At 65.1% G+C, this 18,027-nt stretch overlaps 1 protein-coding gene across 2 annotated transcripts; it reads right to left on the minus strand.

Moving 5' to 3' along the window:
• Window positions 1–512: 512 nt before the first annotated feature.
• MKNK2 (MAPK interacting serine/threonine kinase 2) lies at window positions 513–12,711 on the minus strand. 2 transcript variants are annotated; one of them, XM_040461898.1, is made up of 14 exons: window positions 12,565–12,711; window positions 12,293–12,428; window positions 8,974–9,061; window positions 8,766–8,867; window positions 8,590–8,687; window positions 6,520–6,599; window positions 6,121–6,194; window positions 5,735–5,839; window positions 5,563–5,618; window positions 5,361–5,456; window positions 4,723–4,917; window positions 3,852–4,016; window positions 3,068–3,111; window positions 513–2,745 (listed from the first exon to the last, which is right to left on the minus strand). In XM_040461898.1, the coding sequence occupies exons 2-14, from the start codon at window positions 12,341–12,343 to the stop codon at window positions 2,511–2,513; spliced, it is 1,389 nt and encodes a 462-aa protein (XP_040317832.1). In that variant the 5' UTR covers window positions 12,344–12,428; window positions 12,565–12,711; the 3' UTR covers window positions 513–2,510. The 2 variants fall into 2 exon arrangements, with proteins under 2 accessions (XP_040317832.1, XP_040317833.1); XM_040461899.1 differs by lacking the exon at window positions 6,121–6,194 and having other exon boundaries at window positions 8,766–8,872.
• Window positions 12,712–18,027: the final 5,316 nt, after the last annotated feature.

An 18,027-nucleotide genomic window follows, 5' to 3' on the forward strand; every position in this document is an offset into this window, starting at 1 on the left:
TCCCTGGTCCACTGCCTCCCTGCCGGGATCTGGTCAGCCCCCCGGCTATCCTGCACAAAAGCCTGCTTGCAGCAACAATTTCATGATGGCCGAGGGCCAGCCACACGGGACAGGCTGGAATTACCAGGTTTCGTTGGGCTGCATCGGCCAAAGGTAGCAGCCCCGCCACCCCAAGCTGCTCGCCTCTGCGCACCCTCGGCTCCGGGACAGCAGAGGGCCGGGCCTTGGATGCGGGGACGTGATGGCGTCCAAGAGCAGGCCAGCCTGGCCGCTCCCGCTTCGGTCCCGGGCAACTCTGGCTGTCCTCTCAGTCTGGCAGAGCCACCCACACGTCGGGAGGAAGCCGGGCCCGCAGCCGCCGCGGACAGACGAGGGCCCAGGCCCCCCGAGCATCAGGCCAACCCCCTCGGCGCCCGTCCAAACCCCGGACTCCAACGGCATCAGTGAGATCGACGATCGAGAAATGGTTTGGGGCTGCTCGTCACTCAACAGAAAACCAGGACGAGGACCCCCAAGTTTTTATGACTTTTATTAAATCCTTACAAAACAATACAAAAGTCCGGCATTGACGTTGGTGTAAGGAAAATGAGCTGTATCGGTTCACCTGGTGTGGTGCAGTTAAAGTGCTTGATGTTTCCCCCCCACTTCTAAAAAACTTGAGTTTCTTTTTTTTTTTTTTTTTTTTGTCTTTTTTATACATCTGAACATTGAAACGTTGCCGTTCCCCTCCCCCAGGGCCAGGGGCCGGGCGCCCATTCACAGTAGCGGTTCTGACAGTCCTCTGGGCCACACTGTCCGTGTGACGGGGAGGAAGTGGCTGCCCCACCTTTGGGAAAAAAAAAAAGCTCCTCACAGCTCAGCTTTCCAGAGTTAAAGCGGCCACGGCACCCGCGGCAGGCGGGGGGTGCATTTCTTTTTTTACAAAAAGGCAGAATCCCCAGTTGCAAAACGTAGAATCAATCACTGATGGGCGAGAAGCAGGGGGCGGGGCGGCCTTCCCCCCCCCCCCCCCCCCCCCCCCCCGGGGTCTTTGGAAAGGCCAGTCCACAGATCCAGGCAGGCGGGGGACGGGAGGGGCAGTCAGTCCCCACCGGCCACCAGAGACTGCCACAGAAACGGCATGTGAGCTCCCCCAACCCACAAGGCCCCCCAACATTCAAGTATTCAAGAACAGGGAAGGGAAGTCAACCGATGTCTTTAAAAAACGAACAAAACGGGACGAACAACTAGAAGCCAGGGGGGGCGATCCAGGCCCGGCCTGCCGCGGAGTCTCGCCCAGACCCCAGGGCCAGGCTGCCCTGGTGGGGGCGGCTGCAGAGACCCCCCCCCACCCCCGGCAGAAGCACACGAACATGGAGAAAAGGGAAGCCTGTATTGCATAGTGTTTCCCACCCGAGGGAAGAGGGGGGTCAGTTGCCCCAAGCCCGGCGGTCACTCAACATCTGACCCCGGCGCCAAGGTGGGTAGAGGCGGGCACGGAGGCTCCTGGGTGCCCGGGAGGAGGCCGTGGCAGCTGTAGCCGTGTTCCTGAAGGTGGGCATGCAGAAACGCTGCCCTTGGGGGCGGGGGGCTTTAGCAGGACCCCTGGCTGGGCCCTGGCTCTGAGGAGGAGTAAGGGGGGGGTGGTGACAGAGCTTCCTCACCAGACCCAGGGGTGACGGTGAGGGGCAGGACGTGGCCATGGTCAGACTGAGCCCTGAGAAAGGGCACTCCGGTGCCCAGGGTGGGGGTCTGAGGGACCCCCACGTTGGCTGACGGGCGCCTGTCCAACCCCTCCCACTTCCTCTGGCACTGCCCTCCTGGGTGGGCAGGGTCCCCCTTGGAGAGGGCAGGGGAGGGGGCGGCGAGAGCTTAAGGTCAAGGTTCGAGGGAGCCCCGATTGTCAGTCAGAGGCGGGGCCCGGCAGGCAGCCGTGATTCCCACCTGCCCGCACCCAAGCCCCCTCCAGCCACAAGGGAGACCTGAGAAGCCCCCACCCCACCAAGCGAGCAGGGTGCTTCAGGGTGAGGGATTAAAGAGGTGCTGTGTCACCCCGGGGAGACGTGGGGGTGGCCCGTCCCTGCAAATACTGTGAGGGCTGGGGGAGGGGTGCGCTTCTGTGCCCCCAGCTCTGGAAGGCGACAAGTGCCCTCCTCTCCTGAGTCACATCTGGGCAGGGCGGGCGTGGGGCGTGGGGCGTGGGGACCCTTCACAGTAGAGGTGCGTATCTGGGGCTGGGACGGGACAAGCCCGGCGACACACCCTCCAACCTCCTCCCCAGGTGCCTGCTTTGCTTTTAACACCTTTAAAGGGAAAAAAAAAAAAAAAAAACGGGGGTGAGACAGAAAAAAGAAAAAAAGCCAACAGCAAAAACCTCATATAAAAAGAGCCCCCCCAACTGAGCTTAGCGCCTCGAAGTCCAGCCAGGGGAGGGCAGCCTGCTGGTCACCGGCTGGCAATAGCTTAAAAAACTTTTTAGATTTGATGGGGGGGTAGGGGGGGAGTGACCTATGTACAGAGGGAGGGAGGGGTCACGCGTGGTCTCCCACCAGGACCACGGGGGCCGCGGACAGGCTGGCTCGCTGTCGCCTCTGGGCCAGCCTGCTCTGGGAGGGCGGCGACAGCCGCAGACAGCGCGCAGCTCGGACGACCACGGGCTGGCCCTGCTCCGCCTCCTCGGCCGCGTCCTCCTCCCGCTGGGCCAGCTGCCGGTTCATGGCGATGGCCTCAGCCGCAAATGACGTGAGCTCTTTGGCACAGCTGTTCCTGGAGACGGGGCGGTCACCAAGGAGGTGAAAGGTAGCTTCGGGGCCCGATCCCCTTGGGACCCCTAGAGTCTGTGCAGTACCTCGGGGGGAGGGGCTGCAGGCCCCAGGCATGCCCAGCCTCCCTGGGGGACCAGGACCCCCGCCAGGAGCCCAATCCATCACCATCACTGGTACGAGGACACCCAAGCGCTTAGATGGCTTTCCCAGCCCCCTGATTTAAAGACGGCTTGTCATTTTAATCATCTTAACATTAACCACCCTCGACTTGGGGTCCCCCCCGCTCTCGGGCCCGAGACCCACCCCCCCCCCATGGGTCTCACCTCTGCAGGACCATGGGTGTGGGCAGGGTGTTCTCTGGAGCGTACTGTAAAGACAGGGGAGAGGCGGAGCTGAAAGCAGAGCCCAGCTGCCTTCCCGGGGCCCCGCTGGCAGCGACCGAGGTGAGGGGGGGTGTATTTGCTGGAGCCCAGCCAGGCCAGGGGGAGGGCAAGGCAGAAGCCCAGAGCGGTTCTCTAGACCCGCCCCCTGCCCCCTCCCCCGCCCCCACAGGTCTCCCGGTGCCCCAGAAGGGGCCGGGAGCCCCTCCACCGGCTGGCCTTAACACCAGGGCCCCAGCCTTTGCTTCCTGTGGACTCCCGGTGCCAACGTCTGGTTAAGACTCCTGCCCGTGGGCCCTCCCTGCTCTGGGCAGGCAGCCTGGCTCGGGGCACTGCTGGCCAGAGAAACGCCAGGCTCTTCGCGGCTTGCGGGTGGGGGGACAGGGAGCAGGACTGGGGTTGGCGGGCCCTGCCCGAGGTTTGCCACCTGCCTAACACCTGCACGACCTCAGCCTGCTCCCTGTGCCAGGCGGGAAGGGGCCCCGATGCCTCCAGGGCACAAGCTCAAGCAGTTTCTGCAGTCCTGGCGCCCGGCTGGAAGCAGGTGGTGGGTCTGACTGCTGCGCCTGGGGCCCCTGCAGACCCCAAGGCTGGGCCCCAGACCCACGTTGCACCTGGGGGTGTCGATGCTGGCCTCCCCGGGGATGCTCATACCCCTGCTCCAAGTCCCTCCCTTGCCCATCGGAGGCGGGCCAGAGGCAGGAGGTCCCCAGCAGGGCTCACTCACCCCCTGCACCCAGGGGTGCTGCAGGACTTGGGCGGCGCTCAGCCTCTGCTTGGCGTCGCGGACGAGGAGCTTTGAGATGAGGTCTTTGGCAGCAAAGGAGATGTGGGCCCAATCCTTCTCGGGAAACTCATACTTGCCCTCCTGGATGCTCTCAAACAGCATGTTCTGTGGGGGAGGGGCAAGGGGGTGAAATCAGCTGCAGCCAACTTACCCCAACATCCACACCGGCCTGGACGCAACGGGGTACATCATGACGCTGCTCGGTAACAAGCTGCCGCAGGCCCCAGACCCAGCCATGCAGCCTAACCCGTGACCTGAACGGCTGGCCCCCGGACCGCAAGGGGGGGGGTGGGCAGGGGCTGCAGTGGGGGCCCCGAGATCAGCTGGCGGGACCGGGGGCTCTGGGGGGCCAGACGCCTGAGAGGAAAGGAGGCTGGACTAGAGACCTGGCCTCAGGAGAGTGCTCAGTGAACTCTGCCCCAGAGAAGCCAAGCAGCAGAAAGGCAACTCTGGGCAGCGGGGCTCATGGGAGCAGAAGGCCACCAGGCTGCAACGTGATCATCCCAAACCCTAAATCTTAGTCCTGCCGGACGGCAGATCCCCGACCTCCAAATGCTTCCTCTCCTAGACCATAAAACCAAGGAGTCTGTGTAACCCCGGGAGCACCAGGCCAGCACTGCCCCGTGGATGGATCAGGCATCACAGGCCAGGATCCCGGCAGCAAGCAGGCCCTGGGGGAGGGCACAGAGGGGTGCTGGGGGTGGGGGACGCACATGCTCAGAGACTGGCACAAGGGGGGACGGGGCGCACGCGCGCACAGACCAGGCCTGCGATGCACCGGGCGCACAGGGGACGGGGCGCACGCGCGCACCTGGCAGGCCGGGCAGGCCTCGCCGCGGTCCCAGCCGCAGTCGCTGCCGCAGTGGCCCACGAAAGGCGGGTAGCCGCTGAGCAGGATGTAGAGGATGACACCCAGGCTCCAGAGGTCGCAGCGTTTGTCGTAGATGCTGGCCTCCTCGCTGAAGGCCTCCACCACCTCGGGGGCCATGTACTCCGCTGAGCCGCACTGCGGGCGGGACGAGGCGTCAGGGCCCGTGGAGGGGAGGAGGGGACTGCAGCAGGCCGGGACTTCCCGGCATCACGTGAAGGCCCCAACACTGGGTCACCTGAGCCTGCGGTGCCCGATGCCCAGCCTGGCCAATCAGAGACGGGCTGGGGGCAGGCCCCGCCCCCACACCCGCCCAATCAACAGGTGGCAGGTGCCCACCCGCCCAGCCACCCAACCAGCGGCAGGTGCTGGGAGCCCGCCCCTCCCCTCCCGCCCGTGGCCCCGCCCGCCACTTTCCGCGGGCCAATCAGTGGCTGTTGCTAAGCAAAAGCACCAGTTCCACGGGCTAGGCAGCAGAGCAGCCGGCACCTCGAGGTTACGCAACGGCAGGGGCAGCGGGCCGCGCAGCCCCAGAGCAGAACGGAGCGGGTCGCTGCGTGCCTGCCGCCTGGGCGCCTCACCGGGGTGAGCAGCTCCGGAGTGGAGATCGGGGAGCAGTCCCCGTTGAGTTTGATGCCGCTGCCCAGATCGAAGTCGCAGATCTTCACAGGGGACACCTAGGAAGGGTGGGAAAAGGCGGTAAGGGGGGGGTGGGGGGCGGCGGTCCAGGCCAACCCAGCCCGGGCCCTGGCGCAGGGAAGGCGGTTCCCCGGCGCCCCTCACCTGGTTGGGATGCTCGCAGAGGATGTTTTCTGGCTTTAGGTCCCTGTGGGCGATGCCTGCGGTGAGAACTGGGACTCAGTGGAGGGAGTGGAGGCATTTTCTAGGAGTCTCAAGCAGCTGGACAGGGCGCGAGGCTGGACATCCCAGGGAACAAGGGAGCCCCACCACCCACCTTTGTTGTGCAGGAAGTCCAGGGCACTGGCCACGTCCTGCACGACCACGCTGGCCTCCAGCTCGTTAAAGTGCCGCCGCTTGTGAATGTGGCTCAGGATGGAGCCTGGGGCCAGGCCGTGGTGGAGGAAAAACACATACGCGTCACTTCCGTGTCTCCAGGCCACCGCCCAGTGCCTAGTGCCCACTTCCACCCGACAGGGAAGTGCCCACTCTGGCCTCCCTGGGTTCAGAGCCTTCAACCCTGAGCTGCCATGTGGACAGGAAGCTCGGACCCCACAAGCCCCCTCTGATGTGCAGGACGAGCACATCTGAAAAGTCCTCCCTGGTGGCCGAGCCCACAGCCCATTAGGACACAGCTGCAAACGTCCCCCAGGCCCCACATACCGCCCCGCATCTTCTCAAACACCAGGTAGAAGCGATCCTCCTCCTCAAAGAACTCTATCAGCTCTAGAACATTCCTGAGGTGTGGGGGGTTGGAGAGGCAGGAGAGGAGGGAGGCTTCCTAAGGCCCCTGTGCACCCACAGCCCAGCCCAGGAGGGGCCCACCCTTTCCACCCCCGCCTGTGCACAGGAAGGCTGGGGCCGGGGCCACGGGCCTGCTTCCACCCTGCCCACTCTGGGTTGCCTGCCTGACGCTGGGTCTTCCCCAGTGCACCCTGCACGGCCTCTGCTGCACACTGGATGCTCCCCAAATGCTTGCTGGGGGTGAGGAGGCATTCAGGCCCATTCACACACGGAAAGATGGCTAAGGGCCCGGTTCTGTGGCAAGGTGGGTCACATTACCTGTGTCCCTGGCACTGATACAGCATCTCCACCTCCCGGAAAACCCTGCTCCGAATGTGGCCAGGCTGCTTCTCGATGATCTAAGTGGGGGGGGGGCGGACAGGAGACAGAGCAGTGGGTCAGCCAAAGCCCCTCCCAAAGCCCAAGGGGCTCCCACCAGAGACCTGCCCTGTGCCACAGCTGAGACCCCATTCGAGCTTAGACCTTAAGTTCTAAGCAGAGCTCTCCTCTTGCGGCCCAGAATTTGCCAGAAGTCAGAACTATGGCGTCAGCACAGGCTGGGGGGAGGGGGGTGGGGGTTGCAACATGTTTCCCAAGTGGCATCAGGGGAGAGACAAGCTGGACAAGAACGGCAGAAAGAGGAGGCGGGCCTGTTCCGCTCCTGACCCCACAGGCCTCGGGGGCATGTTTGGGGCCTGAGACGCCTGCGAAATGCCCCTTCAGGGTGTCAGCATCCCCTCCCTGCCTGGGAGACCGGTGGCCACTGTGCGGACTCCCACACCACACAGGGGACTAGAGCGGCCTTGGGGTGCCTGGCTGCCAGCCAAGCCGCCCCTGCCCACTTTGGTGCCAAGTCCCACCTCTCCTGTTCTGTGACAGTCTGGGCAGCTGCCACGGGCCCCTCAGCCCAGGCCTGTTTCATGCCAGCCCAGACTGGCCCTCCCGTCCACCAACAGGGACAGTCTCCCCGCGACTCCAGAGCCTCCGGGAGCCAGCTTCTGCCCCCGATCCCGCCGCCGCCACCTGGCAGCTCTGGGCCCGCCTGCCTCCCGGATTCTCCCCGAGACACCTTCGCCCACAGAAGTGGGGGCAGAAGGTGCCAGCTGGCTCTCTCCGGGCCACCTCGGCCCCCGGGCACCCACTGGGAACGTCTTCCCGGGTTGGATGTTAGGCCCCTCTCACCGGGCGGGCGGGGCAGGCCCGGGGTTCCCTGCCCAGCGCGCCGGCCTGGAGGAGGGAAACACGGTGTGCCACCAGCTCGCCCCTCCAACAGGCAGGCATGGTGTCCGCGTGCTGCCGGGGCCCAGCCTACGTGCCGTCCCACCTGTCTGGTGACAAACGCACCCGTGCCTCGGAGAGGCAGACCAGCCAGATGTCGGGGCCTCGTGACACAATGCCAGCAGCCATGCCCTCCTGAAGAACCTCATCCTACCCCTTGGGAATCTGGCCAGGACCCCACCTCATGGAGGAAACTGCAGTCCCTCGGGGCAGAGGGATGACCTTGCAGGAGGCCCAACAAGGTGTGACTCGGGCTGTCTAACCCCTCAGAGCCTCGTTCCGAACTGTCGAAGGGGCACAGGAGGCCAGGCTGCCCGACGGTCCTTAAGGGGAAAACACTCAGTGCGTGGCCTGTCTTGCAGAAAGCGCTCAAAGCCAAGCATCCAGTTCTCTGGCACCATCATGCCGCCCGACCTGGAACTCACGGGGCAGGGACGATGGCCACTTTTGCCATCGGACTTCTACCGAAGCGCTGGGCTCCGGCCAGCCTCGCTCACCGGGGAGCACCGGTCCTCAGTCCTGGTCGGCCAGCCTCCTGTGACCCCACCCCACCCGGATGCAGGGTCACCAGGGAAGACTGGACGGTTTCTCGGAGCACAGGGCCGTACTGCCTGGCCAAGAGACACAGGTTTCGAGGCCACACCCTGGTCTCCCCAGATGCCAAGCCTCCCTGGGCCCCAAGTACGGCATTGCCTTTTAACCCTTGTAACCAACACGGAGAACCGCCTGTCGCTGAGGAGTGGCCTGGGGTGACCCAGCAGGCAAGAGCCAACTCTGACCGAAGCCCCCAGCTCTCAGGCGCCCTGGCACCAGGTGCTCAGCCACCTGTGTAGGGAGCGGCTCCTTACGGTCACTTCCTGCCCAGACTCAGGGGCTCAGAGCAGGCTGACCTAGATTCCCAGGGGTGGCCTGAGTCACTGGCCCTGGGGCCATTTTTAGATACTAGTTTTCCCCCAGCTGCTGGTCCGGGAGCTCAAAGGCCAGCTCCCCCCTCCCGCCACCCGCGGCCAGTGCCAGAGCCCAGGCGCTGCAGGGAGAGGTGCGGGGAGCTGGCCGGGCGCTGGTGCTCACCTTGACGGCGTATTCCTGGTTAGTGATGAGGTTGACGCAGGTCTGCACTCGGGCGTGGGCACCCTCCCCGAGCACGTCTTCTTGCAGCTGGTAGACATCTGGGGAGCAGGGGTGCGGTGAGAGCCGCCCCGGGCTGGCCACGGCTCCCTACACCCCCACCTGTAGTCCTCACTGACCTTCGAACCGGCCCGAGAAGCTGTCGGTGGCCCGGCACCGCTTTTTCTTCTTGCCCCTCTTCTTGGCGTCTGGGATGTCGATGGGCTGGCTGGCGGGCATATCTGCACTAGGAGACCCGGAGGTGAGGCCCGCCCTGCTCAGCAGGCAGCCCCTGCTGCCCTCCCGCACCGGCCCTCCCGCACCGCCACCTTCCTCTCCGGCCCTCACCAGGGCGGGCAGGATGCTCCAGGCTGAAGTTGGTCTCCCCGAGGTGGGTCTGGTCTAGGGAGAAGGCCAGCTCGAAAGGGTTCTGCCCCTGCGGGGGACAGGACAGGAGGGCTCTCAGGGCCTGCCCAGAGAGTGACCCAGCCCCCGCGTCTGCATCCACAAGTCCAGGGGGACAAAAGCCTGGCTTTGCCTGACTGTAAGGAAATGGTCCTTCTTCCCCCGAACCCCAGGGCCCTTGGGGTGTCCAGGAAAGGGATGCGCTGCGGGGAGGGGCCCCGAGCAGGCAAGAGGGCCTGGCGTGCGTCACTATGGTGCCCAGGCCAGGCCTCGCGGCTCACCCGGGACAACCTCCGCAGCCCAACTGGCCCCCTGGGCTGCAGAGGATCAAAGACAGCAAGGCGGTCAGTGGGAGGGGGTGAGTCACCGGCTTCTGGCTTCTAGGCGGGGTTCCCAGCAGGGGTGGCCCTGCCTGCTTTCCCACAGCCTCCAACACGAGGCCCTGAATTTCTGGCCTCAGTCTTCCCTCTGTGAAACAGGGAGGCACTGCCCTCCTGGTCATGCACTGCTCCCTCTGAGGTCCCACTGTCGCCCGACCGTGGCTCATAGGACGGGCCTCCAAGGCCTCCGGCTGCAACAGTGTAGACACCGGACCGCCCTCTGCCCAGCCCTGCCCGGGCCACAGCCAGCACTGTCCCATTTTGCCACCAGGACAGAGCTACTCACAGGCCCCCATGCCCAGCTAAGAAACCAGCCTTGCAGGGAGAGGCCCACTGGAGGTCACCCGCTAGTCCCCAGGACCGGGGGAAGGGTGCTAGACCCTGAGCAGGGAAGGAAGGCAGCTGGGGCTTGGAGAAACCTTGTCTTACCCGCCCCAGAGAGCTGCTGGAATAATCTTCTGCAGAGCAGATGGGCCACAGTGAGTACGGATGGCCCCTGGCTTGAGATGTGAGGCCTTTGAGGCCAGGACACTGAGGCCCAGCAGAGGCCTTCAGGAGATAGCTCTAATTTAGCTCCCTGCACCCTGGCCGACTAGGTGGCCGGGGCCTCAGGTGGGTGAGGGGGCCTCTGTGCACGGTGGTGCTGCTGATGCTGGGTGACCCGAGCCAGGTCACTGCCCCTCCCTGGGGCCTCAGGACAACTGGGGACGGGGCTCCAGCAGGAGGATCATCCAGAGAAGGAACTCCAGGAAAGCCCCAGAGAAACACCGAGGGGCCCAGGGCAGAAGGAGCTGGGCCAGATCCCTACAAACGGGAGGCCCGGAAGCCAGGCCGGCAGCAGAGGGGGCAGGCGGAGGTCAGAGGGAGCGTCTGAAAACACAGGCACAGGCCTCTCAGCCTCCCCACCCCCCTGTGCAGGGCTGTGAGGAGGCCTGGGCCGGGCCAGGCCAGGCAGACGGGAGAAAGGAGTGCTCCGGCCCTTGGCCCTGCCCGGTGGGGGTCTGGCCTCCGTGGGGAGGCAGGCACACAGTCACCAACGCCAGAAACCAGCACCCTGCCTTGGGCTCCTCCAGAGGTCTCGAGAGGGGCCAGGTCACTACTTCTACCTGGGAGGAGGGGCCCCAGGGTAACCACATAGGGGTGGACAGCGGCGGGGGGGGGGGGGACGCTCAGGGCCAGCAGCCAGCAGCCTCTCACCTCCGTCTAGTGACCTCGGCCCCAGGCCTGACCCACGTCTGTGGCTGAGTGATGGAAGGAAGCTGCCTGTACCTCCTCGGACCGAGGAACAGTGCGAGGACCCTCAAGGGGGCCTATGGGTCCCCTCGCCACCCCCACAAGCCTGTCCCAGCCTCCACCTTGGTGGCTTGGCCACCCCTGATGAAAGCAGCTCCTGTGTCCTTGTCTCCACCTGCAGGGAGACTCGGGGCAAACATCTCTTTCCAAGGCTCCGATTTCCCAACTGAAAATGGGGAAAGTGTGTTGGGAGACGCCCAGCAGAAAGGGTCCCGGCAGTGCTGCTGCTGGACTGGGGCGGGAAGGCGAGGCCCAGCCCAAGAAGCAAGCTCAGCATGGCGGGAGGGGAGCCCCAGAGTGGCCGAGAGGACCTTCTCATAGCTGAGGCTCCCTGGCCAGGGTCCTTCCCACTCCTGAGGACTCCCATGGTCCCACCTGGGAGCAGCCTCCAGTCCCAAGCAATGTGGGCGGGCTGGGCCTGGGGCTGGCCTCAGGCCTCCAGTCAGCAGGCCTTGGCAGGAGGCGGCTGGAATCATCCAGAAAGTTCGAGTTTGCTTTGGCTGCCGTGCTGGCCCCTCACACCGACCCTGTCCTAGCTCATGCCCAGCCCCAGGAGGGAATAGACCACTGCCGGTGACGTCTCGGGTCCACCCCCTGCTTCAGCCCGGCCCCGGACACTTGGACTTGCCAAGGCTGTTGCTCCCCTGGCAGGGGGTAAAGCGAGGATGACAGGCGTGTGGGCAGGGGTGGGGCACGCTGGCCCAAGATGTGGCTGGACAGGCCTGGGAATTCTAACCCAAACAGTCTCAGCTTGCTCCTCCCACCCCGGTTCTGGGAGTGCCTGTGTACACACACAGACACACACATGAAAGTGCGCCGCGCGCGCGCGAGCACACACACACACACACACACACACACGCGGGCGCGCGGGCGCGTGCCCACACACACCCAGGTCCTGCCTTCTTTACAGGGCAACAGGTCCCTGCCCAAGAAGGCCCAGGGAAGCCATTACATAACGCGGCTGGTGGGGTGGGGAGGCCGTTGACATCACTGCGTCCCCTGAGCCAGCCCCGTGGGGCCCCTCCCCAGCACCTGCCCGCCCCCCCCCCCAGACTCGCTCATCTGAGACCAAGACTGCAGCCGTGGGGCCACCGCAGAAACTTCCTGCTCCCACAGGAAATAGCACTTGGGCCCGGACTGTCTGGGAGGCGCAGGGCTGAGGGGCATCCAATTCACTCCCTTATTCCAAGGACCACCTAGGAGGGCTTTCTGGGACCTGCAGTCCTACCTCGGATTCCTGGAGGAAAGACCCCACAGACCTACAGGTCCAAGGCGCTGAGGACGGGACTGTGGCCTGAGCTCCCTAGCAGTGCACAGGGGTTTGCAGGGGACACACAACCAGGTGCTCCCAAGGGCCTGGGGGCCCTGACCGCGCTTGGGGTTCCTGGAGGAAAGACCTCACAGTGCCCAGGGCGCTGGGGACCGGACTGTGGCCCGCTGACCACCCCCACCAGCGCACTCCCGGCTGGGGCAGCCCCAGACACACGGCGGGCGGGCGGGCGGGGAGGGCGGGCAGCAGCCACGGGTGGATCCCACCGGCCACTCGAGTGGTCCAGCCCCAGGCGACCCCAAACCCACCCGGCCCTCACCTTGAACGAACGGTGGAAGCCCTGAAGTTCGGCTGTTTTCTTCTGCACCATCTTCTGTCCGGGCCCCGCCAGCGGGGGAGGGGACGGCGGGCCCGGGGGAGCGGCCCGTGGGCGGGGGGCGGCCGGGTAGGGGACCCTGCAGGCGGGAGCAGACAAAGGAGAACGTGAGTGGCTGCGGCCAGCGCGCCGTGAGCCCCGGACGCCGAGGCTCCGCGGGGCCCGATCCCCGAGACCGGGTCGGGGCCAGGCCAGCGTCGCCGGGCCGCACTCACCGGGGTCGGACTCGGGCCGGGGCCGCAGTGCCACCGCCGCCGCCGCCCGAGACACGCAGCCCGGACCCCACTGCGCGGACCGCGCGGGGAACAGCGCCGCCGCTGCCGCCGCCACCACCGCGGACTCCTCTTCCTGGGCCGCCGCCGCCGCCGCCGCCGAGAGGAGCCGGGCGCACCGCCCCGCCGCCGCCTTTATAGGCCAGGCTTCGCCCCGCCCAATACGCATGCCCCGCCTCCGCCAATCCCGCCCACAAGCGCACTACGGGGGCGGGGCTGGAGAGCTCTCCGGGCCGCGTGCGGCTGCGCACTCGGGCCTGGAGGGGTTTCCGCGAGCCTGCGCAGTGAGGTGCGCGGGGCTACAGGGGAAGGACTTGGGAGGGATGTTGGCGGTTGTGGGCAGGGGTGTGGGTGCTGGACTGGCCGCCTGAGGCCCTGGGAGGCCCGCGGATCCCCGGCACCGAGCTGAAGCCGGGCCCTACGCTCTGGCAACTCCCCCGGGATGCCGGCAAGGGCGTGGGACACACTGACTCCTTTGGGCGACTTCCCTGCCCTAGAATACACCATGGCTCCCTCTTGCAGCTCCCCAATCCCGGAAGAGCGTGCTGTGGCTCTCTCTTGATTAATGCCACAACCTGGGACCCTGGACCAAGAAAGAGCCCCGGGGGTGGGGGGCAGCCAGGACAGGAGATAAAATGCCATCCCATTTGGGCCGGCGCCCCTACCACCCAGGCTCGGTAGAATCGGCTCTTCCGGAGCTGGGCCAGCTCCCTGTCCCTGAAGCACTGTGGTGCAAAGTCCTCAGACTCCAAGCCCTGGGCGCATGGAAGCGCAAGCCTGTGGGGTGAACCCACCTCCGTCTCCTCCAGACCTCAGCTCGCCCTGCCACCACCCAAACCCAACTGTCCCCCAACCGGGCCCCGCTGACCTGAAACTGAATTGTCCCCTTCCAGGGGGCTGCCTCTATGTGCCGCCTGCCAAGGCCACAGCTCGGGCCACACCTGACTTCAGTCAGCCCCAAGTCCTCTGTCCCCTGCGTGTGTGTGCGTGTGTGTGTTTGTGTAGACACACACTTTGGCTTCAAGTGCCTGGGGTGGGGCTGTTAGACCTGCCTGCCCCGGAGAGGCCACCTCGAAGCTGCCTCCTCCTCCTCCCTCCGTCCTTTCTTGGCTGTCCCCTCCCACCTCTGCCTCCACAGGGGCCCTCTCTGTGGGTACATGGTTAACTGCAGGTTTTCATGCGCTTCGGGTGGCTCAGGGGGGTACAGATGGGTCACTGCCCCTCCTCAGGTCAGCTCCATAAGAGCACAGCCCTGTCCACTGCCCGTCCAGAGCCCAGCACACCGGGCCTGGCGCACCGGGAGCGCTCACTGAATGTTGCTGGAAGGAATAGGTGTGTCTGAGCGTCTGTGTGTGCATGGTTGTGTGTTTGTGCCTACGGGGCTTGTGTAAGTGTGTTAGCCTCGGTGGCTTCTGTAACACGGCGTCGCACACTGGGGAGGCCTGAAACAGAAATGTATGCTCTCCCATTCCGCAGACCAGGAGTCTGAAATCAAGGTCTCCGCAGGGCCACACCCTCTCGGAAGGCTCCAGGGGAGGATGCTTCCTGCTTCTCCCAGCTTCCGGGGTTGGAGTCCCTCAGGCTTGTAGACGCCTCCCCCTGCTCCCCGCCTCCACCTTCAGGTGGCCGTTTCCTCTGCGTCTGCTCTTTGCTTCGTGGCACCAGGCCCACCCTACTCCAGCACCCCTCATCTTGTCCAGTTATACCTGCCAAGACCCTGTCGCCAGATGTCACATTCACGGGTTCCAGGGGTTGAGTCGTGGACGTATCTTTCTGGGGAACGTGGTTCAGCCCAGGACAGGAAAGTCGGTCTATACCCCAGTGTGGGTGTTTAGCTGCGTCCGCCCTCACGTGTGCACCTGTGTGGGCTTGCCGTTCACACTGACCTCAGGGAACGGAAACGAACCAAGGCCTCGCCCCAGGGCCATCTTCCCAGGTGCAGCCACGCTCAGGGCCTGGTGGCCGATCCTGGAGCCTGGCCAGTGGGGACAGACTTGTTCCCAAAGCCAGAAGCCAGGCCCAGCACTGGGCGCCGTTCAGACAAGCTGCCTCAGCGTCACACAGCCCAGACAGGTGGTCCCTTTGTGGGCCCCAGGCTGTAGGTGGGCAGACAGTATGATGGCCCTGCCTCTGGGGTCTTTCCAGCAGGCCTCCCCAGTACTAGTGACGTAGTGGCAGGTCATTCTTCGTGGGGGCCGTCCTAGGCACTGCGGGGTGTTGAGCAGCGTCCATGCCCTCCCACTTGATGTAGAGCACGCCCCGAGTTATGACAGCCACAAGTGTCCCCAGACATCACCAGTGTCCCCTGCCGAGTCCTGCAGTCCCTTGCCCCGTGTGTGAGAAGGTGGGGACCGCGAGGGGAGCACACACTTGTGTGAACGCTGGGAGGGGCCGCGATGCACACGGTGGGCCCCCTAAGCAGGTGGGGGCCACGCGTGACGCGCACACACGTGCAGGCTTCTGTGCGCACCCCGGGCTGCATAGGGGTATGTTCAATCAGTTCACGCACATGCCCTGAGCAGGTCAGGTCAGAGACGTCCCCCCTCCCCCCCACAGAGATGCCGGAGCCCCTGGGTCTGAGAGCCGGGCCTAACAGGTGCCTGTGGGTGCCTGTGCTATGCAGGCCCTAGCCTGGCCTGCACTGGTGGCCATAGGGACGGGCAGGGGGAATGTAGGAAGGGGAGGGGCGCCTGTGCCCAGCCTGCAGGCTCTCGGGCCTAGGCCCTTGTCCTGCGGTGGGCCAGCCCCACAGATCCCCACAGCCAAAGCCTACCGTCTTCCTGGAGGAGGCCCTGTTTATGGGCTGAGGTCCCAGAGGTGCCGGGTGCCCGGGGGCCAGGGAGCGACGGAGAGAGAGGGCTGGGAGGTACCTGCCAGCCACCCTGCCTCCCTCCCCTTGGACCCCCAGGGGTCCCGCTCCCCGCCTCTGACCTCCTCTGGGGGTGGAAGGAATCTGCCAGGCAGGTGAGGGCGGGAAGACGATGTCCTGGCCCCTGCTCCTCACACCTGCCCAGCTCCTGGTGACTGTCACTGGGGCGCGGGGGAGGGTGCAGTCCCAAGGGCAGCACCGCTTCCCACCCCTCCGATGCCAGATGCCGAGGGGGTTGCCAGAGCCTGGGAGGGGGGCTCAGGACAGCCCTGGGGGCCCAGGGGCTACTTTGAGGCTCCCAGAGCCGCAGGTGCTGGCCTGAAAAAGGAGGACAAGCAGGAAATGATTCCCTGGCTCCTGGGCCGCCCCCCCCCCCCCCCCCCCCCCCCCCCCCCCCCCTGCAGTTTTTTTTTTTTTTTTTTTTTATTCCAGCCACCCCTGTGGCTCCCTAGGGGCTCAAGGAGGGGGGTGCTGACCCCCTTTCCCGCCGCAGTCATGAAGCTGGCTTGGCAAAGCTTAGACCAAAGGTGCAAGGACTCTGCTCTTTCCAAGAGTCTACACCCAGCCAGGTCCCTGAGAAGCCCCTCGCTTCTGCGGGGTGACTCTCAGCCTGTGCCGTATGTGGGCTCTCCCCCACACCCCAGGGGAGACAGCAGGCAGGTCCTGACTTCCATCCTTGGGGTCTCTGCTTCTGCCAGCCTCCTCTGAGCCAGGAGGCAAGCTTCCGTGCTCAGTGGTCTCCCCTCTGACCACCCCCTCCTTGGCCTGAGCCCTGGGCCCCTGCGGGGGCTTGGGTGCTCACCTCCTGGGCAGTGCCTGGGGGAGCCCCGGGAACTCAGGGCCTCCACATCCCAGCAGGCAGAGCTCCCAGATTCAGCCAATGAATTACAGAACACCCAGTTAAATGTGAATTTCGGAGAGACAATGAATACTTTTCAGAGCGAGTCCCGCGTATACAAATATCCCAAACCTTATTCATCACTTCTCTGAAATTCAAATTTGACTTGGTAACGGTGGGGTCCTGTAGCTTACCTGACAACCCTACCAGGGGGCAACGGCAAAGACCTTTCTCCCCCCGGCATTACAAACAAGGCCCGGGTCTGTGTGGGGCGTGGGAGCCGGGTGGAGGTGCGTGGCCCATGCACCTGCTGGTGTGCACACGCCGCCGGAGAGGAGAGGGGGCCTGTGTCCGGGGCTGGGTGGCGTGGGGCATGTCTGGGATGGCTCCAGTGTGCTCACAAGCAGTGCCTTTGGGGGACGGCCCCGGCCTCTCCCTCTCCTGCTCAGAGCTGGGCCCCCTGAGACTCAGAGGGGGCAGAGGGCTGCCTTAAAGCCCTGAGCTGGTGTGGGACACCTGGGTCCCAGTGCAGCCTCAAAGGAGGACCAGGGTGCTGGGATCAGGATTGAGAGCTGGGGTGAGCATGGCAGTGGGGGTAGGGGGGGGACTCGTGGAATTAGAGTCCCAAGCTGGTGCCCAGCCTAGCCTGTACCCTCTCCACCCATTCCCATCTGTCTGGTCCCCCATGGACAGGAACCCCAAGCCCGAGGAGATGCCCAGAAAAGCGAGGGTCACGAGCTGGGGCTTCTAGAAGGTTGTGGGACCACGCGGCAGGAACATCTGATGCAAGTGGCTGTAAGTGTCCCTTCCTGCTGACTGACTCACAGCCCGCTCCATTCCGGTGGCTCAGCAGTCCTGGGGACGGAGCCAGGGCCGCCGGCCTCGGTGAGGGTGGGGGAAGGGCGGGGAGAAGGGAAAGCAGGGGTGGGCGTGGCCAGGAGTTCTGGGCTGCGCTGGGGGTGTCTCTGGCCGTGGGCGTCTTTCCGGGAGCCATGGGCGGCGCGTGTGGTTTCTTGGGGGGTCAGTCATTGAAAGTCCCCAAGGTGGGGGCAGGGGTGGGGCTGGGGGCTGGCAGGGCAGGCCCAGCGGATGGCCAAAGGCCACCACTCTGCCCAAGTGACCCACGATGGGGCCCTTGGCTTGTCATCTTGTTTCCTCTCCGCCCCGTCCTCCAAGGCACTGGAGGTGGCTCTTGGGGAATCCGGGGCCCCCACTCCCAGCTGACCTCTCCAACGATAACCTGGGGCATCATGTACAAGAGCCCCCGGGTTTTGAGGAGGGTGGGGAGCTTTCGGGCGTGTGTGCAGGTCCTGGGAGGCCAGGCCACGGGAGCACAAAAAGGGTGGTAGGTTAGGGAGGGGGGGCCACTGAGTTCTGCATGTCCTAGTGACACACAGGTTCCCCTCTTCCTAGGGCCAGGCAGAAGGCAGAGCTGGCTCCATGCCTCAGAAAGCTCAGTCACGCCCTGGGGTCAGCGGAGTGACAGCACAAACACGTCCTGCCCTACTGCCAGCAACCTGTCTGTGGCCGTGAACCCTAGCGGCAGAAGGCACTTTGCGAATGAGATTAAGGCCCCTGAGGTGGGGGTGACTCTGGGTTCCCAGGAGGCCCAGAGTCCTCACGAGGTCCTCACGAGAGGGAGGCAGAGGGTCAGAGGCAGAGATGGGCAGAAGCTCCCTGGGGGGGGGGGGGGGGGGGG

The sequence above is a fragment of the Herpailurus yagouaroundi genome, unplaced genomic scaffold, assembly GCF_014898765.1.
Source record: "Herpailurus yagouaroundi ecotype Mexico unplaced genomic scaffold, PumYag 295, whole genome shotgun sequence".
NCBI lineage: Eukaryota > Metazoa > Chordata > Mammalia > Carnivora > Felidae > Herpailurus > Herpailurus yagouaroundi.